This window comes from Wyeomyia smithii, chromosome 2 (genome assembly GCF_029784165.1).
Source record: "Wyeomyia smithii strain HCP4-BCI-WySm-NY-G18 chromosome 2, ASM2978416v1, whole genome shotgun sequence".
Taxonomy (NCBI): domain Eukaryota; kingdom Metazoa; phylum Arthropoda; class Insecta; order Diptera; family Culicidae; genus Wyeomyia; species Wyeomyia smithii.
This window is the reverse complement of record NC_073695.1, coordinates 77,639,791-77,666,006: the sequence shown is the minus strand read 5'-3', so window position 1 is coordinate 77,666,006 and position 26,216 is coordinate 77,639,791. Positions and strand designations below refer to the sequence as shown.

Genomic DNA, 26,216 nt, shown 5'->3' with positions numbered 1-26,216 from the left:
TGCTCAGCGTAATGTTAAATTTTATATACCCCTGATACGAGCCCAAATATTTTTTTTTTTCTGATAAATCCATCTGAATCTGATCTGAATGACCTGTTTCGTGCTTCCTTCCCTAGCGTTTTGGCTTGGCCAATAATAATTTGAATGCAGAGGCAAATACCTAATTTGGCAAGGTTTTTTTAATCCCAAATTGAAAAAGGGGAATGATCAATTTGTTTGATACTACTAAAGATTCTCTTGCGGATTTGAAGGTAGTAATGCCCGAGGACGTATAGTCATACAGATAAGGCTCTTTCTATTTCTCCCGGCTGTCACAAACCACATTTGATTAGGAAACACTCTTATTTCTCAATCCATCTAAGTGTTCAATTCTGCTTGAATAGAATCTAAGATCTAAGCATCAAAATTACGGCATCACAAATCAATCGGCAAAATTTGTACCATAATCTGTAATTAAATTCTGTTTGCACGAGTTTGTACTATTTAAGTGTTTATTGTGATTCGTCCTGGAGCGAAGGGTGCTTTTGAATGTTATTTGTTTTAGTGTGTACCTATACCTAGTTGCTTAGCAGGTCAGATAAAAAATATAGAAGTAATATAAGATAAACCGAAATCGGACCACCTAGGTGCAGAACCTTCGATTGTATCTTGTATTTATGATTGTATAAATTCGTTACAGTCCAGTCAAGTGGTGTGGAATCTACACTCAAAAAATTAGTTTTATGTGTCACTAGTTTTCACTATCTAATTCTTAACACACTGCCAGATGCGCAAAGCATCTTTTCTTTATTAGTACGTTATAATACTTATCTTCCTGTAACAGTTTTTCATTTCCGCCAACATTCACTGACATCAATTCCAATAACCGTTGCTTTTGCCGACTAAACCCTTGATGTCACACGTGAAGGAAATACTCGCACCGTCAATCATCCTTTCTACTTGTGATATCCGAAGGCCCAATCCCCTAAACAAACGTTTTGATATACTTTGCATGATTCAAACTGTTTCTCAATTTTATATTACCTCATATCTAACCATAGTGTTTACCATCCTCCCATTTTAACTAGTAACATTAGCGTAAACTAATAAACCCATCCTTGCTCGTCTAACTTTTTCTGTGCATTATATTTTCAGCTCGACTGTGGCCCATCCATCAGAACTGCCGCCTTCGCCGCATCAGTGGGAATGACACAATGAAGCTATGGCAGCCTGAAATTTGTAAACTTGTTGCAACAAAATAGTTGCGAACCTGACTCAACGCCAATCGGAAAGGATGAAGAAAATTTATTTTTGAAAAAAAAAAACAACACATTTGCAAATCAATTCAATTCGGAGTTACAAAAACGCTGTAAACTTGATAAGCTCGGAAGGACTACTGCTGCTGCCAGCCGGAGCAAACTGAATCACTGTCCGCAAAAAAGCTACTATTGTCAACACTAGAGAATGCTAAAAAATGGAAAACGGAACAAACGGGCGAAGGACAAATCTTAACCAAAACGGAGAACTACAAGTTTAATTTAGACGACTAACGGCGGTTCATCCGACTAACGGACGAACCCTGGACCGCTGGAGAAAGATACTAGTCGATGCGTGTGAATGCAGTGGTGTAGTGCATTCTATTGAAAGGAAGCAGCATGGCAGTAAAAGGAGAACTACCTTTACAGTAGGTAGAACACACCAAGGAATGCTGCGCTGCTCTTCGTGCAGCAACCGAGTATGTGCGAATAATGTACAAGTTGACTAGCTGTAAGAGGAAGTGATTTATCATGCCGAGCAAAACATGAAAACGCTGTTGGGTGGAGAGAGGCCGTAATTCCAATCTGAGCAAGTGTGCAACAAACGGCATTACTCGAGTAGATATTTTGTTCGTAGATTAAAACGCTGTATATTTGCCTCATTTGTAGCGGTCAGGGTAGGCAGTAGAAAAAAATGTGTGAGCAGAACAAACAGCCAAAGGTAGCCTATTTCGGTGCATGCAGGCTGACTTAATTTATTGTGCCGTAACTAACGCAAAACTCAGCAATTGATAAACGACGGACGAGCAGAAGACAATGTTCTGAAAATAATACTGAAATTATGTTTCGCTTAAGGTAAAGAAAACCAAACTAAAACTATTCTGTGCGCTCGGCATACTTATCTGCCAACGATTGTGCGTGTGACTGTGTGATTTTCTTCAATCATGTTTGAAAATTTATGTTCGTAGTAAAGGGAAATAACAATAAATGTTTGAATCAGTTGTCTGGCTCCTGGCGAGTGTTTCGATTATGCTACACACTGTATAAAGATGGTTGAATTTGGTCAATACCTGTACAACACAGCTATGTGGGAAATCCCGATCAAATCACCACTCGTCTCCTTCGTTGCTAGTAATGGAGAAGCATGATGATGTATCAACAAATAGATTATAGATAGTACTATTACTAGTATTTCTTCATATGGATAGAAAACACATTAAACCACCTCAGTATACGAGTGTGTGTTGCTAGAATTTATAAATTGTTTTAGACTCTCGCCTCCACCTTTTTCATGTTATTACAAAACAGTCTTCTGAAAAATCTAAATACTTTTCGCTTATTTAGCGATATCGATGCCGAAGAATTTGTCCTAAAAAATATCTGCTATCGCAACGAGATAGCAACGTTTGTTGTCATGTTGGAAGTGTTAATTTAATATGCATTCTTTTGCACTTGTTTTGCGTTTGTTTTTCCAAACCTTTAGTATTTCAATTTAACGCCCTTACATTCAAGTAAAGTAAAGTTATGTTTTTGCTGACATTTTGTCTGAGAGGCTCCTTTCGACGCTTCTCTTCGAATCAACCAAGAATCATTCCCAAAATTCACCACGTCTGAATTCAGTGTTCATAAAAGCTGAAAAATAAACACTCCAAGCTTGAGTAAATACAGCATGCTGCACATCCACCGTTCAACAGAGGGAACAGAAAAAACAGATTTCATTCGAGACACTCTAGCCAAAACCAGCAAATGATAATTTAACTCAAGTAAAAAAGAAAAAAACAAATGGAACTGATTTACGTCCCAAGCTGTGAAGGATGATAACAATAGAAAACTGTAAATAGTATCTTTTCGTCACCACGTAGGGTTAGTTTTTCCACACAAGCGCAACTGACAGTGTAAGCCACTGCAAGGCAGAAGCAAACGTTTTTTTTATGTAAATACATAATTAGGTACTGACTTCATGTTAGTTCGCCCATAACACCTTTATTTTATGTTTTGCATTACTTCCCTCGTCCTAGTGTCTACAATATGATTTAAAACTGGTTCACTCTGGCCCTTCGAACGTAACTCTTGAACCAACAAACTGCCCACAGAACTCAATGTCGGTTCCATGTGACGAACGCGTCATGATAGCCACGCGTGAACTGCGTTGATGTTACGTAAAAGTATCTAGTTTAGCACTATATTTTTTCTCTAGTACACTAAGGTAATAGCACTAGAAATGCAAACTAAGAGATGAAGAAGAAGCAAGTAAATGCTACAGCTTCTATATAAACGACTGTGACGAACGACTAGATGAAATGCAGCCAAACAGAAAAAAAAATGATAAATAAAATCTTTCACGGAGATCTCATTATTTTTGTCATACAGTAGAGTTAATTTTTCCCTATCCTGCAATCACGTTTGCCTCCTTCCGATGATAGAGTAAAGTTGGCACAAATATTCGGATGGAGTGGCAAACTCTCCGAACGCATGCCGGAGGTAAATGGATAGAAAAACGAATGATGAATGAATTATATATAATTAAGTTCAGTTCGACGCGTTTAGCGGTAATGCTGGGTTTTCCTTCCCGCTGATGTTTGCTCGTTCATTTTCCGCTTGCGGAACTGACCAATGGCAAGCGGAAATGGCAGAAAGCATGGAAAGAAGAGACGACAGAAGGGATTCCGGCTAGTTTAACTTAGAGGTATAGATTGAGGAACGTGTGCTAAGGATAAGTAGAAAGGTTGTACATAGCAAGGACAAGCAGTTTTGATGATTGCAGCTTTAGCGAAAACAGTTCGTTCTGAATGGTTCTTAGCAGAAACGTGTAGCGCAAGTGTGGTGCTGGTAGAACTGAACCATTCTAGGACTGGTTCAGCCGAATAAAGATACTATAACTGGTGTGATTCAAACAGCTAAGTAACAGTTGTGTAATGCAAATAGAAATAGATTAATTCCTAAGCCAAGTGTGGAATTTTAAGCAAACACGAGCAAGAAAATAATCATATAAAGGAAAAAAGCTTTACCACGCGGAACGCGAAAAGGGGTGTTGGCTGCGTGCTGGCGCTTTTTAGCCAAGACACGAACACGCAAGCCAAAGCGCCTAGCAGCGCGAACAGTTTTAAAGTCTCCTTCGCGCACAGAAAAAAAAAAATAAAACAAGACTTGATTTAGACTCGTTCTATGTAGCGTATAATTTTTCGTTAGTTTCCAATGAGACTTCATAGGTTTAGTTCGTATCAGTGTAAGATACCAGCAGCTCATTTTATTTTGAGTTTTGCATAATTAGTAATAGTAGAAACAAAGCAACAAACCATCACGGGCACGGTGTAACGAATTTCGCCGGTTTTGAACTGTAACTCAAGAGACAAGCGAGCGAGCTCCCACATTCAACAAATAAAAACGAAAATGAGTTGAGCGAACCACCAATAACATAACTTCGTCAACGTAGAAGTAAAAAAAACTAAACGTAAAAAATCTGTATAATTAGAAAAACTGTAAAAAAAATTGTAAAAAAATAGAAAATCAAAATGCACTTAAACCAAGATAGAACACTTGCTTGTTTTCTTTATTTTCGCTTCTCCTCTATTTTGCCTGTCGTTGTTTCATTTGCTTAGCCCCAATTTTTCGGATTCGGTTTTTCTTCTTTGCAACAAAATTTGAGTTTTTCTGTTCAATATCTTAGCTTGGTTCGAAGCGCCCTCCGTATGTTACTGATTCCTATTTGGTTGATTATTTTTGATTTATACCGCTAGATGGCATGCTCTGAACGACCCGATTAAATGGATAAAATATTGTTTTAATTCTAGTTGATCTGTTCTTTTTTATGCAGTCCGTCATAATCACAAATCGTCTGTTCTGAATCTATCTGAGATACATTTTTGATGATATTAATGGTTCTGGGGTTTGCAAAACTGTCTCACTCGCCTCCTAGGCTCGAGGTCATGATGTCAATCGGAATCTTTATTAGAGTCCTGGGGGAAATATCCCCTACATGCAGGGGGAATGAATGCATCGTAAATGATCGTGACTGCAAATCAGTCAAGCTAAATTGTTGTATTCGATGACTTAAATACCATTGTAATAAGTAAAATCCATCCAGCAAGAACTTGGATGAAAAGCTAAACAGAAAATGGTAGCCTACCGGGAATAATCTCACTAGACATCCAGTAATATGAACAGCTTCTCAGTTTATGTTTTTTTATGTGGCCACAAATGGTTTTTCAATGTTGTAACATTTTTACTTGCCATTGATAGTTTCTTCTTCCACACATATTGCCCTCTACTTGTTTTGTGTTACCTTTTTTTTAATTTCATGTTTTCTCAACTATTATCACTATGGAACCGCATTCAGTAATATAAACTATAATCACAATGGAACACCAGCTTCAGTAATATAAACACAAAAGAAATTACTTTTCAAACTAATTTCATTTTTTTTTTTTAATTCAAGTTTCGAAAAACAGAAATTATAAAATTCTTAAAGTAAACAAGGACTGCAAAATGTGACATTGAACTAAAAAAAAACTCTTTCAGACGGGATTCGAACCTGCAATCTCCCTGTCACACGCATGGTGAGATTGTAGGTTCGAATCCCGTCTGGGTCAGGTATATTTTTCTAAGTCTAATGTCACATTTTTCAGTTTTCGTTGCTTTTAGGATTTCATTTTTACATACACTGCTCGTATAGCAAAACAATACATTGTGAGCCGCATTTTGGTTAGCGAAACTGATCATCCACCTAACATAATTGGATGGCATGTTTTAATTTAATTACAATTATAATTTTTAAATGAAAGTAAATAGTTGGTTTGCTTCAATAATTGTCATTTACCATTTTCGTATCGAATGATAACATGCATAGAGCCGTCAAGAGCTCTCGTATGTAAAGTAAATGATTTAACAAAACAAAATATATCAACACTTATTTTGTATTAAAGCAATTCTCAAAAAAATGTCCCGATTTAAATATTTTTCTTCTATTTTTGATTTAGCTGGAACTTTTAACAAATTTTGGGTTAATGCGTCATTTTTTGCTATTGGTGTTTTTTTTTTTTAATCACGACTCATTTCTGAGAAGGGCTGATATAATAAGGTATTGATGATTACAAATCCTTTTAGAGCCAGAAAGGTTTGTTTGATCTGTGTGACGTATTCGGTAAAGTTGTAGATAACAATTTTGTCTTTGCAAAAAAAATGCCCTACAAAAATTTTAAGAAACAAAGTCAAAAAATATAAAAATTATTATTTTGAAAAAAGCTAATTTTTTTTTAAATATTTTTTTTTATGAAAACTACATCTTTTTTATAAAAACTGAATATTGATGGTTGTTCGATCATTGAGAAATGAGAAAAAAGTTCAAATTTTCAACAAACCTTTTTTGCCTTTCTCCTAGAAAGGTATAGCAATCACTTGCAAAACCGAAGATATAAAAGTGCTCCAAAGGGCCGAATGGCATATATCACTCGACTCAGCTCGACGAGCTGAGCATTTTCTGTATGTGTGTGTATGTTTTTGTATGTATGTGCAGATTTTTCTTCTCACTTCATTCTCACCGATTTTCATGAAATTAATTGCAAATGAAAGGTCTCGTTGTCCCATTAGACCCTATTAAATTTCATTGTAATCGGATTTTTAGTTAAGTGGTTATGTATCAAAATGTTAAAATCATGAAACATCATTATCTCAAAAACTACACAACCGATTTGAACAAAATTGATTTCAAATGAACGGGCTACCTGAAATTCCCCTAACTTTCGAATTTCATAAAGATTGAACTGGTTGTTCAAAAGTTATGACAAGAAACGTGTTTTAAAGACTACTTAATCTCACTCATGTTTCTCAGAGATGGCTGAGCCGATTTTCATAAAATCAGTGTCAAATGGAAGGTCTAGTTACCCCATAAGACCCTATTGATTTGTTTTCCAATCAAACTATTACTTTGCCTGTTATGTTTAAAAATGTAAAATCCAGCTATGAAAAGGAACAGATTCCGAAGACTACTTGAACTCACTCACTTTTCTCAGAGATGGCTGACCCGATTTCCACAAAATTAGTGTCAACTAACAAGTCTAGCTGCCTCGTAACACCCTATTGAATTTTACTGTAATCGGACTGTAACTTCGTCTGTAAAGTAACAAAATGTGAAAATCACGAAACTTCATTATCTCAGTAACTAAACAACCGATTTGATCAATATTATTATGAGATGAGCGGGCTAGTTAAGGGTTGACTAATGCATTATGATTGAACACGTGATTTCAAAGTTTGGCTGCCCTGTACGTTCTCTTTTCATTTGATTATAATCGAACTTAAGCAACCGTTATGTATTGAATTGTTAATAAAACAACGAAAGTCTATTATCTCAAAGGTTACATGACTCATTTGAACATAACTTGTGCCATACGAACGAGTCATCTCTCAAACTTACAAATAACAAACTTCATAACAATTTGATATGTGGTTCAAAAGTTATGGAAAAAAAAGAAATTCAAAAACTATTTAAAACTATACCTGCTTTGATCGATATATGTGGCATCAACATAAATTAAATGTGGTATTGTACTATTTGAACGTTTCAAATTCATTGATTCCTTGCGATGTGTTTAAAATCTGCAAATGCACGACGAAACGGCCATAGGATATGATCAAAGTCAAATAACAAAAGGTTTGAAATGATTGGTTTTATCGAAATGACAACATCCTCGACTTTTGGCTTCTGCACATCACCTTAATTCTGAATATATTCATATTGGGTGGTATTCGGTCATTTTCAGCAGATTTTCTGGCATCAATCTGATACCGAAATACCCATATTGGGAGGTACTTAGTTATTTTGGTTTGTGGCTCCAGTCGATTTCGATTTGTGGCTCCAGTGCATCATTACGACTCCGGAAATACCCATATTGGGTGGTATTTGGTCGTTTGCCGCTGTTTTTCCGAAACCGGAAGTCGCCATCTTAGAATTCAAAATGGTATCTGTGGTCGAATTTAGCTCCTGTGTATCATTCTTTATCCGAATATTATTATATTGGGTGAAAATCGGCCATTTTTGGCTTTTTTCCAGAAACCGGAAGTTGCCATTTTACAACATCCACATGCCAAATCCGGTTTCACTTGCTTTGTTTGTTCTTGAATTGTGCAGAAATTTATGTTTCATTTGTATTGGACCCCTACTTTCCAGAAGAGGGAGGGGTCTCAAACTATCATAGGAACCTTTATCGGGACCAAAAACCCCTACATACAAATTTTCACGTCGATCGGTTCGGTAGTTTTCGAGCAGACAGGCTGACAGACAGACCGAACTACATTTTTATATGTGTAGATTACAACATAGAACCTAAAGAGTGAATATACATTTACTGGATTGAAGCGTTCATGTAAATTTATTTTTACAAATAAAAGTTTGAATGAGAAAAGCTGGGTCTGACCGCTAGGTGGAATAATTTAGGCTTTTAACTGTACAAAAATCCTTTGTTGGATTTACACTCTTAAAACTTACTACCGAGTGTCGGTAATTTATTTCCGAGAACGACACCACTGAGAGCTCGGTTATAAAAAAATGACAGTTGTTGCATTTTTCCGTGTGATGTCGTCAACAAAGTTACAGAAAGTACTTTTACTAGCGTCTAAACGGTGTGTTTGATTGGTATAGTATTTTTGGTAGAGTTATAGTAATTTTATCCTTGCAAAAAGTATACAATGTAAAGTATACAATGTAAAAGTTTGAACTTTTTTAGAAAATTATAACTCATTTGTTTTTTTTTTCACAAGTTTGAACAAGCATGCAATGTTTAGCTGAAATAAATAATGCAAAGCCTTTGTGGTGGTGGTCTACATTCCGATTCGGAACTTGACATTCTGTTTATTATACACAGACTTCGCTGCAGCCTGTTCAATGGAGATAACCATATATCATTTCATTCAAGGTGGAAATTATTTTGCGTGTCATGGTTTAATACCAGCAAAATTTTAGTCAGCAATGTAAGATTTTCACCGAAATAGTGTGTTGATTTTTCAGCGTGAAGTTATAATTCATACAAACAAGTTTAGTGAGAGAAAAAATTAGGTCAAATCTCTGACTACCAAAGATTTTCCAGGACATCCAAAGCCATCAGTTCAGAAATTCAAGTCCTGCCTGATGAAATCAGATGGTAATTGTAGCTCGTCATTCTCAAGCAACAGCCATCCGTCACGACTAGAGCTAAAAGAAAAAATATCACAAGCCCTAGTGTTTACACACTAAATACTAAATTTAATTCAGTCAATAAGTCGCCTGTTTTCAAAATCAAAGCTTAATCTTGCTCGCATCACCCATATTTATTAGATAAGAATAGAGAAGCGATCCGTCTACAAAAAAAAAGAATTTTGGATTAAATGAGCTCTAGGTTTCGAAAATTTTATTTCGAAAACAAGGTGACAAGAACCAGCAAGATAAAGCTTGAAAACATGATAGTATTGAATAACAATAACAGGCCTTGTTTTTCACTAACTGATTACTTCCTTCAATTTACCATTTGGTAAGTTTTTTTTTAACTTCTGCAAAACACGATAATTTCAAGCATAGTGCGTGGAGAATGTTGCAATGAAAGGTTGAAACTATGTTGAAATAACACCCAACAGGGAATCAATTTTAAAAAAATATCGTTTTTAGCAATCATCTATAAATGTCATAGAAATATATTTCAGAAAATGCTACCTTACCTTGCTAATTATTATCAATGAAGAAGGCAATTCCGGACTAATCCATTCCAATCAAAGATATTTTTTTAGCTAGAGAAAAGAATAAGTCGTTAGTACAGGTAGTCGTTAGTACACGACGCTTCGTTTTCATCTGTCAAAACAAAAATATTCTCACCATACTTTCTTTTCAATCAAACTGTTTTTCAACACACCATGATCTTAAGTTTATGCAAAATTTCTGCTTTTCACATACTAACGATTAAGCACGTTGTCCTTTCGATTGAATAATATAGTCTGTCACTATTGTGAAGAATTTGATTGAAAAAAAAAGCAAAGATTACTAGATGCTACAACAGCCGAATAAACGACTGAAAATTCCAACAATTAACACAGTAGATACCCCCAACATATATAAGCACAAAACTTAAAATTAGTCCTATATTCGATGTGTCCAATTCCATTTCTCTGGCAACACAGTCTAACAAAAATCAACCAACCAAATGTTGTACTCGTTCAGAAAAATGCTGGTCATTTCTCGAACAGTACACTCAGAACCAACAACAATGCAATGGATGTTCATAAATATAATAATTAGACAAACTAACAAATATCTATTGTGAAATTGATAACATTTGAACACATGCAATATGCCAAAATAAAAACAAGATGAACATGTGGAAAACAGTGGGCGATTGACTCTGAGAGAAAAAAAAAGTTTAAAACAATATGACTGATTTTTTTCAAATATTAAACATAAATAACGAACGGTGTTGCAATCGATTGAATTTGCAAACACAGCAATATACACAAGAATCGAATTCAGAACACATTTTCATGCCGAGCAGGGGAGAAAAAAAAGAATAAGACAAAAACCACTCTTAAGTTTGTAAATACGAGGAGCAAGAAGGTACGTTCCATATTTCGCAAATCAATACCAGAAACATGCATTTAGAATTAGTAAGTAACTGTGGCAGAAACAAAACATTGCAACCATCATACAATAATTATTTGTAAGTTTGAACGGTATAATGAATTGGAAGACGCGAAGACAAACACGTACAATATATTTTGTAATATAACCCAAATTAGCACGTTGTTTACTAGACAGTCGACGATTGCATAGGTCGACGTTTGTTCCAAAATGAAAAAAAACTGGATAAATTAGCAGTGATTGGAGCAAAAAAAACATGAATATCCCCTCAAAATATGCGTTATTTGATTGAGAGAACAAAATCAATTTTTGACTATGAATATAAAACCTATACAAGTTTCACAGTACTACAGCTTTTGAATGTGATAACCTGAACCATGGGTAAAGTAATTAGAAACAAGCTAACTGTAACAATTCAAGTAACGCTTCGTCTAACTAACGTACACTGTATCGGGTAGTGTGCTAAAGCTATAGCGCATGGCATATTTGGAACATAAAAAAATATCTTCTCCCGCGAGTAAACATAGATTGTCTGAGGTTAAGGTTGGTTTTAGGGTCTGTTTATTTTTTCCAATCACAATGATTACATCTTCTCACCAATCGCCAACACACTGTGTGGGAAAACGTTACACAGTTGTTAATAGTAAAATGAAATCCTCTGAACGCACGGTTTCAAAAATCAGCCAAAAAAACTAATAAACACAGCAAAAAATCGCAAACGAAATAATTCATCACGTTTAGCTAATTCGCACAAACACGCAACTACAGGAAGCACCAAATACCGAAGCACAACCGCAATCGAAACCAGAGAACCAAATAAGCAGCGATTTTCGAAAAACCATTTCAGTTGTATATATCAATATTGGAATTTGACTACTTTCTTCGGTGTTCAGTTGACGGGTTAAATTTGAAATTAAACAAAAACAAATGCTGGTGGATGTGTTAGTGCAAAATGACCAAACACGCACCAAGCGATTAATCAAATAAATAATACTATGTAAATAGCAGCACCAAGATAAGCCTTTGACAATATATAAGCATGTTTGAAATAAAAAATGTTATTGAAACAGTAGAAACAGAGAAATTTATGATATTTGGGAACCACTCGTGCAGAACATATTAAACCAGTCACAACAGTTTTGATGGAGCCCAAAGCTCAGATACAGCGGCTTTTGGCGTAACCAAACTCAACCTGCAAACAAAAGTTACATTGATATTTCGGATATTGTGAAAATTAATAACGAAACAAGTTAGAAAATTCGCAAACGTAGAAGCACAAAAGCAAACAAACCAAAAAAAAAAAACAAAAAATCTGTTATGTATTGTGAACAAGAAGGCAAATGCACCCGTAGTATTTGTAATTGAACACGAATTCAGGAAGTATTGTAATGATTTAGAGGGTAACTAAAAATGGTATTGCATATAATATAACCAGTTACATCAGTTGTAAATAAATGTACATTTGTAGTGATTGTGGAGAAAATGGCAGCATAAATAAAAGTCATTGTATAAATTGTATGGTTGTGATTTTATTCGTATATTTTTGTACAACGGTATAAGTCCAAAATAATCCAAGGTTTGTTGTTATCAAGCATAGATTTCAAATGAAGTCTCGATTAAAAGATGTTCAGTTTATGAAAAAGTTGAGGCGCAGCTATGACATACTCTTCCTCCTAGGGCATGTTTAAACGGAGGCACTAATCTAAAATACATATAATATTTCGCATTGGTGTTGTAAACCAAGAAATAAATACCTAGTTAAATAAAAAAATATCAGGATTTCGAAAATTAAATATCATTTGTCGGAGCATTTAATATTGCATTCGTTGAAATCAACTTGAATTTGACGTTTTAGTGGATATTTCTTCAATCAATTCTGTTTTTATGGTGAAATGGGAGCCACAAATGGCCACTTCGAATTTTCGAAGGCCTGTGAAAAGGCTATTTTATGTTTGCTGTGTTTAAGCAAACATAATACAAACACTAACGTCGGAACTCTAATATCAAGATGAAATGAATTTGGTTTTTCTCTAAACCGCCACTGCGTGATGCTACTAGTATTGTCATATTGGGCTAAATTCATTTAGCTAGTAAAATATAATCATCAGTACAGCTCGTTTAACTACATATTCAAAGATCTGTACGGAGCATTTTGGTTTTCTATTGTCTTTTAAATACCTTATATTTAGTTATTTAAATAAATCTAAAAAAAGGCAGAGTGTAGAGTTCAAAAATAAACAACGCATTTTGTTGTCCCCGGCGGCGCAGCCTATTTTGCGACATCCGAAAAATCATATTGAATTCTGATATTTGCTGCTATACGAAACAAGAAGAAGGAGAAGACAATTCAAACGGCAATTCGATTGTGTTCCACGCCCCACTGTGCGTCAACAGTGGCAATGTAGTTTTCACTTAGCTTGACTGCACAAAAATGAATATCAAGTTTTCCTGTACTGATAGACGACGAGTAACCAGCGCTCTGTTCATACATCACTCGGTGCAGTACTGTTGCCTGTGCCATCATATTCTCCTTCAAGACATCAGTTTTTTTAACATTAACATATTTGTTAACAGCAGAACGTAAAACTGTCTGGTAGTGGAGGTGGTTACGAACTTTCCGAAAAAGCTTTACCTTCAAGACATCAATTTAGTCTAGGCTGATGGAAGCTAACATTAGTTGACCTATTGGGACGGGGAGATTCTGTCAAATTTTTTTTTGCCACTGCTATACAGGATATCACTGCAGGCAGTCGGTGTCTATTCATGAAGTCTGTGCTAGGCGTGCTCGCATATGATTGGTACATTGTTGGTGGAAATTTGACCTTGAAACTTTTATTCAATTTTCACTGTTTAACAATGAAGTGATAATGAAAATTGAAGAATCACAAAATTGTCCATCATTTTATCAATCCAACGACATATCGATTATTGTGGTCCATCATGTGGTTACATCAGTATAACCGTTTGAAATCTTTCATTCCGTCGTTACATCTTGGTTTTAGTTTTCGCGGAATGTATCTCGGTATAGTGCGGATAGACGTAGTCCTACGTCAAAATAGCGTTTCCACAGGGAACACATTAACTATTTTCAACGCAAATGTTTTTGTGTATTCTTGTCGACCACCTAATTACCTTGAGGTTTGATAAAGAAATCGCTCCGATAAAGTTTAGATTTTTTTTTCAATTTTTGTCAAACAAATATCTAAGCTTCGTAAAGTATCCTTCTAACTCTGAAAAAGAAATGCACTATTCCAAAACTACGGCTTGAGAGGAACGCCATAGGACTATCCACTATTTTTTTCAGCCCCGCTCACACTCGGTCGAAAACGAGTGTATTTGGAAACTATACTCCCTTTTTCTCGGTTTTACTTTTATCTCGGTCTTGGGCTGTTTCTCTCCAGTCTCCAGTCTCCCCTTACACCCACTGCCTGGCCATCCTCGTCGACAACACAAATCAAGCGCGTGCGCGTTCTGCCTCAAAGCCGTCGGCCTCTATTCGGCTCTCCGCTAAGTATTATCTCTGCTGGTCACTCATTCGCCATCCGTGCTACGTGGCCAGTCCACTTTAACCTGCCGTGTTTCATCAGCATGACAATATCAGCGTGTTTGTATACCTAGTACAGCACGTGATTCATGCGCCTGCGCCCATTTTCTAGTTTGCCTCCTAGTATTGATCGCAGGATTCTACGCTCGAAGACCCCAAGCGCTCGTCGATCGACCTCCTTCCACGTCCACGATTCATGTCCGTACAGCGCCACCGGGAGCATCAAAAAATTTCGTACCGATCTGTAGGCTACGGGACCTAAGCTGGTTACGCAATCCATGATAACTTATTCGCTGCCGCCTACCGTCTCTTCACCTCGCGGCTCACCTCGTTGTCTTATGTCACGAGAGTACCAAGATAAACAAATTCTCATCGGCTCCAATCGGTAATTCATTATCGTCTCCCGATCCGATCGAGCCGTGAAACGAAAATCTTAGGTTAGAATCATTTTGTGAGCGAGAGAAGTCCCGATAATCGTAAAATTGTATCGCAAACCAAAAACTCAGAGAAGGAAAAAACTGCAAGCGGTAGAACAACTAAAAGGCAGTAAAAACAGGGATACCAGATTTGCAGACTTATCTGTGAAATGCAGATTTTCTGAGTCCGTGGGCGATTTTGTTTTTTCAATTTGCAAATATTTGTTGTTACTTTTTGCATAGCTTGCAAACTTTTTTTCGGATCTGTTTATATTTGCGCTTTTTTGACATGGGACTACGTCTTTGTTTTCTATACCGGTATGCATCCTGTGAAATTGGAAATGTAACTGGCAAATGTTGCTTCAGAGTTCAAACGATAATAACAGCATAACCACATGATGGATAACAATGACCAATATCTTGTTGGATAGATAAAATGTTGAACAATTTTGTAATATGCTAGTAATCATTATTTTTTCATGGCAAAGCGGTGAAAATCGATAAAAAGTGCCAAGGACAAATTTACACGAACAATGAACCAATCATATGCGAGCATTCCAAACACAGACGACTTGAATAGGCACCAACCATTCCCTGTGATATTCTCTGTATCAATATCCAAAAAAAAAAGAAAAATTGGCAGAGTCTCCCCGTTCCAATATGTCAATTTATGTTTGCTTCCATGAACCTAGACCAATTTCATGTCTCGGAGGTAAAAGTTTTTCGAAAAGTTTGAAATAACCCCTTTTCTTGAACAATTTCTAAACCTGCTGTTAGAGCGTAATAGAAACTGATGTCTTGAAAGAAAACATGCTGGTTAAAGCAACAGTACCGTAAAGTGTATGTGGAACAGAGTGCCGCTAGTTTCTCGTCGTCTATCATTGCAGCGGACACTTCTATTGGCATGCAATCAAAACTGCAATGCTGCTACTGATGGTGATTGAAAGTTTATCTTATGAATAAGATTACCATAAAAGCCATTAATTACTCAACAAGAATTGAACATTTTTGCAACGGTTATAAGTAATTTTCATTTATTTTTTATCTTCGATATTCACTAAATAATCGTGACCGGCATATTATTGAACGAGTAATTTCCTAAACATGTTAATTTATAGTGCTTGTGAATTTTTTGTCCATGTACTATTCGGAATTTTTTTTTTACATTTCCACATTGTTAGATGATATATTTTTATTTTTAAGTTTATAAATAAAATAATATACTTATATTAGCTGTCTTCATCATACAGTGAATGTAATTGTTGGCAAATGAATTAACTTGTAAAGCAAAAAACAAAAACGATTTTTTTTAAACTTTACCATCGTTGTAATTGTTAAATGTTGTTTGCACAAAAAAAAAACTACAGGCACAACATCACCAAGTGTAAATGAAGTTCTTTCGAGTGTAATCAAATATAGAGCCTTGGTGCTACATTCCGTATCGGAACTCGACCTCTGTTCTACTATAGGTACACAGACTTCGCAGCCGACTGTTAGTGTACAGAACAATTGTGGGGCTAGCGCTACGATCTTTCTGACACTAACGGTCTCTCCCGAGCCGGGACTCGAACATACGACGACTGGCTTGTTAGGCCAGCATTGTACCTCGAGACCAGCTGGGAAAGGTAATCAAATATATTTCTGAAAAGAAATGGAGGGAAGTCTGTAATTACAGTAATTACAGTGTTTAGTCCCACGTCACCATTTCATACCACCCTAGGGCTGTACTGCCGTTCTACACATATTTGTCCCATGTTCCAAATCATGCAAACGAGAAAAACGATGTTAAAGTTTTACAATACTTTTACGCAATGCGTCAATGTGACAAATGCAATTATAGGCTTTTAACCAGTTTCACCTTGCAATAGACTGTTTTCAATAAATCTAGTTGAAGATTTTTCGATTTAATACTCTTTTCCATAAAAATACCCACTGGGACAATAATGCCGAGAAATTTGCCTTCTAATGTATAATTTCTACGCATATCAGTCCCAACACGTGCATTCGATGTTTCTCAATACAAAGTTCGTACTGGGGATACCAGGCTGTTTAACCCTTCACGAAAACGAGCACGCTAATTTTGTTGTCTTTAAACGCAAGTGATGATAGTCGAGATGAAAGTTTAGTTAATTGAATAAGTATCAGATGACTTACCATTACAAAGGCGAATTGTTTTCTTAGATTGCCCATTCCTATCATATTTGAGCGTTGTTGAGCTTTCACCATTTTGGCTACACACAAAAGACAATTCTTACAACTTCCAATTAGTATGAATCTCATGGGTTCATCTTTTTTTATGCTCGAAAAGGAAGTGCATTCAGATTACAAACCAGCAAACATGGCTTAGTTATCCCTAACAAAGATATGGACGTACCGCATTTAAATAATCAAGCAAAGTGATGTTCAGTACCGAATTTCTGAAACCCGTAATGTACCAAACGTTGTTAGGAGTAGTCTTTAGTGCTCTGTAGCACTTCCCAAGTTATGAATGTGGGAATTAGTGGTTAGTGGGATGAATTAGAATAGAAAAAATCTAGTGGGACAAATATGTGTAGAAAATCATCGATGGGACAAACAGACTTGGTATAGTTTTTCAAGATATTCGGAACAAACAATGTTATTTTTAAAAGTTTTTCAAAAATATACGTGAAAATAGACTCATTGGTGATAAAAAACGAAAATCGACCAAAAGTAACATGGGACAACTATACGTAGAACGGCAGTGTATACTTTGTAGTATTTTTCCAAAATGTGTGTGGGTTTTTGCTTGTTAAAACAAAATTGTTTGTTTAAATAAAGACATCGACAAACATACATCAGTGAAAATTCCTTCGGTGCAGTTAAAATCGGTGAAAAGAGGTACATTAAGTTAACAATAACAACAGCAAGCAACATTTCGTTAAACGATGAAAAATCTATTTTGCTGTCAACTCTCTCTTTTGATGATTATCGTCTAGCGATTCTTCTCTTTTGTTTTGACAATTTGATTCTATCAGCAAAGAGTGAATCATCGGTTTGTAGAGCTATTGGAAATTCAATCTCAGAGAGAGAATAAATTATCTCCGCGAATCTCCGAATTGGACTTGTCAATCGTACGATAATTGTTACAATCGTCAATTGTTACAAGTTGACTCACACGCTAAAAAAAAACTAATGTTCATCGCCGATTACCATCATTGGTTCAACTTTGCTGCAAAAAAAAAACTTTTAGTAAATTTTCAATTTCAGTTGATCTACTGGGACGCTATCGTAAACACCGCAAGCCTCTGCTAAGATAGGTATTTCGGGGGAACGGCCATTACTCCACAACTGATTGGTATTTCTTATGAACGAATGTGTTTTTTTTTTTTTTGAATAAATGAAATTTTGGAAAATTACTACTTTTATTGCATAAAAAAGAAGCACGCTTGCAAAAAATTACTGACTTTCCTCTTTTTTGTCGAGCGAAAAGGTATATAACCCCTTAAAGTCTATAAACAGATGATGTGTCTGCAAGTCGTGTTCTCGAAACTTGTCGATGACCTGCCTCAAGGTGAACATCTGGTTCGTTATAGATCGTACCGCTCGAAAACCGCATTGGTATTCCTCAACAAAGGCTTCCTGCAACGCCCTGAGTCGGTGGAACAGGATACGGGAGAAAACTTTATAAGCAGAATTGAGGAGCCTCGATAATTACTACAGTCGAGTCCATGTCCCTTCTTGAAGATAGGGCAGAAATCTTTTCAGCCAGCCCGTTGGTAGTTGTTCCTCAGACCATACCCTTAGGATAATCAGGTGAATTGCACTACAGAGCCACTCGCTGCCGACTTTGCAGCAGAGTCCTAACATTCCAAGTGCTGAGCTTCCTATCGTTGTTCTTTTTCGTTCGTCAAGGTCTATACTGATTATTCCGGTTCATACATTCTCTGGATTGTTCGTAGTATGTTTATTTCAGCATTCTGCCTTGCTAGGGCTGGGATGCCTAGTCTTGCGACTGCTACCGTCTTGGGTGTAGCTGGCGAGACACCGCATTTCATACCTCAGCCGTCCGCTTCGGATCAGTCGCCGTTTGAGCCGCCCTAACCTGGGGAACAGACACTCAGGCAAGCTGCTGTCTGTGCATCGATTGGGAGTCGAATATTTTCTTCCGCTTTATCAGGTGGTTCTACCGGAGGCGTAAAAGTGCGCTTTTAGACAGAATTGATTGGCTAATCTGAACGAAGAGAAGATCTTACAGGATGAATAAGAATACTCCAAAATTTTCGTGTGTGTGGTGAAAATGCTTAACACTTGGTTCTGCGTTGTACTTTATTCTATGTACACGCGCTTTATCCGTCCTGGTTGGTCTTCACGATCTCCACGATCGCGTTTGTAGTAACGCTTTAAATCTCATGTGCCTGAAATAAAAGTGTTCTACATCGTTTTTAGATTCAATGACTACATCCACAGCATTGACACAATTGCTGCTGTCCATGCGCACTCAACGACTAAGTGTCTGTTCCATAAAAAAAAACATAAAACTAATCAATGTTTATTTCTAGCGCAACTACAATTTTCTAGTCAACTCTATAAACTTTCTAGCTGTGTCGAACAGCCATTTCGTGTAAAATGTTCAATTCATATTTCGTTGCACGGAGTGTAGGACTGCCCGTCACACGCGAATTCCGAATTCATATTGATGAACATTATTTGTCACTCTGTTAAGAATTTTATTTTCCGTGTCCCTAATAATCGGCAGTTAAAATATAATTTCGTTTTCATGACCTTTTCCGCTCCAATGACCAGCATATTAAAATTAACAACAATTTATCCTCACGTGGCTTTTCAACAGTCATTACTACTCAAGGGTATGAAGTGATTTATTACCTTTTAAAACCTAAGAACATATGTTTAGTACCAGAGTGTTAGCGTGTTACGCACTAGGTTCGCACTCTGTCGCAAAACTTCAAAGCAATTGTATGCAATAGCAAGCGGGATACAAATGATTCCTATTCATACCCAACATCTGAACGCTCGGGTTTTGAAAAAGAAAATTTATATTCATACCCTGGCAAAAAGCAGCACGCGTAGTGCTCCCAATTAAAGTTTGTTGATTTATTGCGTTCGTTTGTCACGGATCGTGCACTTTAAATTTGCATTTAAATTAGGTCTCGTTTGTTCTAACTGGACAATTCGTATTATGTTAACTTCATTTTAATCATAACTCTATGCAATAGAACTAATTTTTACCTATCCATAGAAATCTTGATAGAATCGTAATGTGAAAATAAACTTAGTGTCGAAACTCAGTTTATAACAACAAAAACAAAACATTTTCCTTGTGTGCTTCACCAGTTCCGTTCAAGCTTTTTTTTGTTTTTGTTTTTCAAAACATCAACACTTCATTGTAGTAACTGAACTGTGATAACGGTTCTCGCGTGCATACTAATGTGTACACGATGTGAACCAAATTTTACCAGCAGGTACGGACCCAGAAGGAGCCGGTGTTTTCCGTATTGGTGTCAAAGTTAAGTAAACAGTAAATATCAGCAAATTATGAGTACGACGCGAAATGTTTACCCCGCGAGTTTCCTTGTTGATGTTTAGAGAATGCGCATACAGCAGATTAAGCGAGGAATGTAGAAATCGAAATTTACGCCCAAACGACATACCTAGCAGAAGCGTTGAGTTGTCTTTCTTTGCGATGGAATGTTTGTGATTTTTTCTGCACGATCTTGACCTGCATTGAACAGATGAGTCTAGGTGTGCACCGTATTCAATAAAAATTGTTTTAATTTGATCGACGCGGTTGTATGTTTTTGATTACAAGTTGTTTCAATTAAAAGTTGAATTGTACTTAAATGCATGATGAGTAACGCAGATATTAAATAATAAGAGCAAAAGATTAAAAGATTGAACAGAATCAAGAATTAAAAATATCAATCAAAATTTCACACCGGAATATTATAAGAAATATTTGAAAAGTGATTCATTCTGCTATGAGACTCTGAGGTAATGTTTTTAACCCTAGAAAGATAGTCGCGTCAATTTGAATCCTCGCTTTAAGTGACATAGACATTCATGTTCAAATAGTGCGAAAACGTTCTCGTTTTTCAAAAAACTGAATTCTGGTATTTATTATGCCTTGATGTGTAAACACCGTAATGATCACTCATTAATAAATTTTAAACAAAAACTTGCACTCGGCTGGATTTTATTCAGTTTTATTTCCAAATGGTCCTACATGTTATTCTTCTATTAGGAATCTATCTACAATTGATCTGGTACTAACAAATCAAAGTCATTCATGCAGTGATTTATTAACTCATGCTGACTTTGATTCTGATCATCTTCCCATAACATTTTCTATTTCCCTTGAAACTATTTTAAATCCCACTAGTTCTGTGTTAAATTATCACAAGACTAATTGGGAAAGATATCGTTTTACGATCGAAGAAAATTTGAATGATGATATTATTTTACAAAATAGTGCTGACATTGACAGAGCATTACAAAATTTTAGCAGCTTAATACTCAATGCCCGGAATTTATCAGTTCCTAAGGCTCGAGTGATGCACCAATTATTGACAGTGAACTTCAACTTCTTATACGTTTGAAGAACATACGGAGACGCCAATACCAAAGATCTCGTGATCCTACTTTGAAAATTATTTTTCAAGAATTACAAAAGGAAATTAAACATAGATTCACTCTCTTGCGAAATGAAAATTTCATGAGAGAAGCTGAACAACTAAAACCTTATTCAAAACCTTTCTGGAAGCTTTCGAAGGTTCTTGAGAAACCTTCGAAGCCCATTCCAGTCCTTAAAGATGGCGATTGTATTTTTCTAACAAATGAACAAAAATCTCAAAAACTTGCTTAGCAGTTTGAGAGTATTCATAACCTCAATTCGAACGTATTAAGTCCTATTGAAAATGAAGTGAACCAAAAGTATGATCAGATCACACCCCAAGAATATCTTTCTGAAGAGGTGTTGAAAACAAACTTGAATGAGGTGCGAACTATTCTCAAAAAAATCAAAAACATGAAAGCACCAGGAGATGACGGGATTTTCTATATCCTCATCAAAAGACTTCCCGAAAACTCTCGAAATTTCTTGTTAAAAATTTTTAACAGATGTTTTGCACTCCAATTTTAAAACCCGAAAAGAATCCAGCTGAGGCATCAAGTTATCGACCAATTAGTTTACTTTCCTCTATTAGCAAACTTTTTGAAACAATAATTCTTAATAGAATGATAACACATATTAATGAGAACTCAATTTTTGCAAATGAGCAGTTTGGTTTTCGCCACTACTCATCAGTTACTTAGAGTAACAAATATGATTCGAACTAGAAATCTGAAGGCTATTCGACTGGAGCTGCTCTTCTAGATATAGAAAAGGCATTCGACAGTGTTTGGCATACAGGTTTAATAGCTAAAATGTCAAATTTCAGTTTCCCGCTTTACCTCACAAAAATGATACAAAGTTATTTATATGACCACACTCTCCAGGTTAACTATCTGATGGATCACGATAAGTTTAGAATTTTGCCGCATAGGCGTCAGCGGGCGTAGTTGCTCAACTGCCAGTTGGGCATTGTAGCACAGTTGCCATACAAGCGGGTATCGATCCACCATACTCAGTTTTGGAACGGTAGTAATAAATCAGCCTTCAAAGAAGTGACAGCCTTTTCTCAATTATTCGGTAAAGCTGCGGTCACTTCCATTGGTCACAACATATTGGTGCCGTGACCAGGATAACATATTGGTGCCGTGACGAGGATTAGCAGCGAGTAGACGATCATAGACGCCATCGCAGCTGTTACCACCGACAGTACTACAAGTGATTTTCATTGCCACTGCGCTGTATTTCAATTTAACTACCGATTGGAACTGCTTTATACAAGGCTCAGAACACTTCTGTCGAAGGTGATTCCGTTTCCAATTAAGTTGCACACTTTTTTGGTGCCCTTTAGAGTTTTTGTTTCTTCGCATATTCTATCGTGTCCGAGCGTCGCATCCACAGGCTACGGCAACGACGCCATATTGGTAGCAGAACGTAGTTGCACAACGAAATTTAGCGGGAGCATCTCGCCATTTTGAACGAGCACCCAACCATTGTCGTACCCAAAAGGCTTTGTTTCTCCGACGATTTGCTCTGCTGATTTGCCAACACCATTGCTGCGGCTACATATTTATTTCAAGGCACGCTTTGCCTTGGAAAGGGTGAGTACCCTTCCAAGTCTTTAAATTTTCGCTTGTCGGGTCTATCTTGGTCTTATTTGGCAGGCTTGCAATCTATTGGACAACAGTACTCCTGCTCTGTTGCGGATATACGACCGGCTATGGCAGATAAGCAGCTAAAACCGCAATTACTTGCAAGAAGGAAGACGCTTATTGATTGTTTGGGTCGGGCGGAGGCATTTCTGGCTGAATATGAGGCAGAACGGGATCAGAGCCAAGCCCAATTAAGAATTTCGCACCTGGATAACTTATGGGCTAATTTGGAGCAAGTACAGATGAGTTTAGAGGATATGGAGGCCGCAACCGAAGGTAGGATGCTACATGATGAGGTTCGTGCCATGTTTGAACCTCGGCTATTCGCAATAAAGGCGAATCTATTAACTAAGCTAACCCCTCTTCTAGATAATGCACGTATTCCTCAACCCCCGCATGCAAACTCCACTCTCTCGGGCATAAAATTGCCAACAATCGCACTACCTGAATTTGATGGGAACTATAACGATTGGCTGACTTTTCATGACACTTTTCTTGCGTTAATTCACAATAATATGGACGTGCCGGCCATTCAAAAATTTCATTATTTGAAGGCAGCTGTAAAGGCTGAAGCGATACAATTACGCACGGAACTTGCTAATATGCTAGGTAAAGGCGGTTTCGTTTTGCGCAAATGGAGTTTCAACGAACTTGCAGTGCTACAAGGATTAGACGAAACGCAAATCGCTACCAAATCAACCGTGCATTTCAGCCCAAACGAAACGATTGAAACACTAGGAATATGTTGGGAGCCTGAAGCTGATTGTTTGCGATTTGAATCAAACGCCGCTAGTGAAGTTTGGCCTCCCACGAAGCGATCGATTCTGTCCAGCATTGCTAGATTGTATGATCCGCTCGGCATCATCGCTCCTATAGTTATTAGAGCCAAAATCTTAATGCAAGAGTTATGGCAGTTGTCTTGTGAGTGGGATGACCCTGTGCCGGAGCCCGTTCAGCGAAAATGGAAAGAACTTCACGCAGAGCTCCCGGAAATATCATCATATCGCGTAAAGCGTTACGCTTTTCTGCCGCATTCCGCGATTCAACTACATACTTTCGCTGATGCGTCAGAGATGGCCTACGGGGCTTGCTCCTACGTTCGATGTGAAGATGCGGAAGGAAATGTACAAATTCGATTGTTAGCCTCTAAATCAAGAGTTGCTCCACTTAAGAGCCTTACCGTCCCTCGTTTGGAACTTTGTGCGGCAGTATTGGCATCTCACTTACATGCCCGCGTGAAGGATGCAATCGATACCTGCGTAGTTAAATCCTATTTCTGGTCTGACTCTGCCGTCACGTTGCATTGGTTACGGTCGCCGCCTAATATGTGGCAAACGTATGTTGCGCATCGGGTAGCTGAAATTCAGCACTTTACCAGTGGTTGTCGTTGGAGCCACATTTTTGGCAAAGAAAACCCCGCTGATATAGTTTCGCGTGGCTTTCTTGTCAACGATCTGTGGAAGTATGGTCCTGCGTGGTTGACATACTCTGAACGAGATTGGCCAGTTTCCGTGCTTCCAACAGTCCCAGAAAACCAGCTTGAATGTAAGGTAGTTTCCGCGATTTCAACAACATTGCCCGTCCCGCTCGTACACCCGTGGTTCCTACGATGGTCTTCTTACACGAAAATGGTTCATGTGATCGCCTATTGCATGCGGTTCGTCGTGAATATTCGTGATAAAACCAGAACGCAGCCTCAACCTATGATGAGTGATGTCAGCAAAGCATTATCCGTTGAACAAATCCGTAAAGCCAATCTGTTTCTAATACGCCAAGTTCAAGATGAAGCATTTCACCATGAAATGAAATATATAGAAAGGAACAGATCGATTTCACCGGGATCGAAAATTCGCCCATTCGTCGACGAAGAGAGAGTGTTGAGAGTAGGGGGACGCTTAAGCCTTTCGCAGCTGCCAGATCAAACCAAACATCCCATCCTGTTGCCTGGCTTTCATCCTTTCACACGTTTACTAACAGAGAGATATCACATTAAAACGCTTCATGGCGGGGGGCGTCTGTTACTAACGGCAATGCGAGAGGAATACTGGCCACTGCAAGGCCGCCGTTTGGCGCGAAGTATTGTGCGTAACTGCTTTCGTTGTACACGCGTTAATCCTGTGCCTGTGCAACAGCAAATAGGGCAATTGCCAGTTCATCGAGTCATCACCAGTAGACCATTCAATGTCACTGGTATAGACTATGCAGGCCCCGTTTATCTTAAACCCATTCACAAACGAGCTCCCGCCGAAAAGGCTTACTTCTGCGTATTCATATGTTTCGCTACTAAAGCGGTGCACATAGAGCTGGCTAGCGATTTATCGACCCAAGCCTTTTTATGCGCCTTCCGACGTTTCATTGCCCGGCGGGGACGTCCAGCCCATGTTCACTCGGACAACGGCAAAAATTTCGAGGGTGCGAAAAACGAAATGGAAAAACTTTTTAATATGCTCAAGAATCCACTCGAACAGGAAATAATACATGCCGCTTGCATCGCCGAAGGAATTACCTGGTGTCTTACGCCACCAAAGGCCCCGCACTTCGGCGGGTTGTGGGAGGCGGCGGTCAAGGTGGCTAAGAAACATTTGTTTCGTCAGCTCGGTGCATCAAGATTATCATTCGAAGACATGAGCACAATTTTAGCACAAATTGAATCCCAAATAAACTCAAGACCTCTGCTGCCACTTTCGGAAGACCCCAACGACCTAAGTGCATTAACGCTGGCCCATTTTCTCATCGGCACCACAATGAACGCCCTGTCCGACTCAGACCTACGCCAGGTTCCAATGAATCGTTTGGACCATTATCAGAAGCTGCAAGCGTACACTCAAAACTTTTGGGAACATTGGAAGCGGGAATACCTGCAGGAACTGCAGATAGACACAAAAGGATACAGCCGAAACGACGAAATTCAACCCGGAATAATGGTAATTGTTGTGGACGAACTACAAGCACCGATCCGATGGCCGCTCGCTCGCATCGTCAGTGTTCACCCAGGAAAGAATAACATCACCCGTGTAATTACACTGCGAACGGCAAAGGGAATAATCAAGCGTCCGACGGCAAAGATTTCTGTTTGTTGCCGTACACCTCGCCAGTATCCGACGAGGAATCCACTACTGCAGCGTCCATCAACCCTCAACCGGACCGGCAAGTGTCACTGGGCACTCCATAATAGCCTGCAACGTTGA

At 37.7% G+C, this 26,216-nt stretch overlaps 2 protein-coding genes across 3 annotated transcripts in view; both read left to right on the top strand.

Moving 5' to 3' along the window:
* Positions 1–12,348, top strand: part of LOC129725333 (serine/threonine-protein kinase NLK) — a 189,027-nt gene extending 176,679 nt beyond the window's left edge. The window contains exon 11 of one of the 2 annotated variants that reach the window (XR_008728075.1): positions 1,135–1,336. Coding sequence is in view for 1 of the 2 variants with exons in the window: in XM_055681013.1 (XP_055536988.1) it covers positions 1,135–1,189 (55 nt within the window). In the remaining variant the exon portion in view is untranslated. Of the gene's footprint in view, positions 1–1,134 lie in introns of both variants that reach the window. The other variant, XM_055681013.1, reaches the window with a different exon arrangement.
* A 10,748-nt stretch (positions 12,349–23,096) lies between these two features.
* On the top strand, positions 23,097–26,216 carry LOC129719702 (uncharacterized). Its single transcript, XM_055671097.1, has one exon. The coding sequence runs from the start codon at positions 23,097–23,099 to the stop codon at positions 26,214–26,216; it is 3,120 nt and encodes a 1,039-aa protein (XP_055527072.1).

Coding starts and splice junctions, on each gene's coding strand:
- LOC129719702 (XM_055671097.1), top strand. CDS start 23,097: ATGGCAGATAAGCAGCTAAAACCGCAATTACTTGCAAGAAGGAAGACG.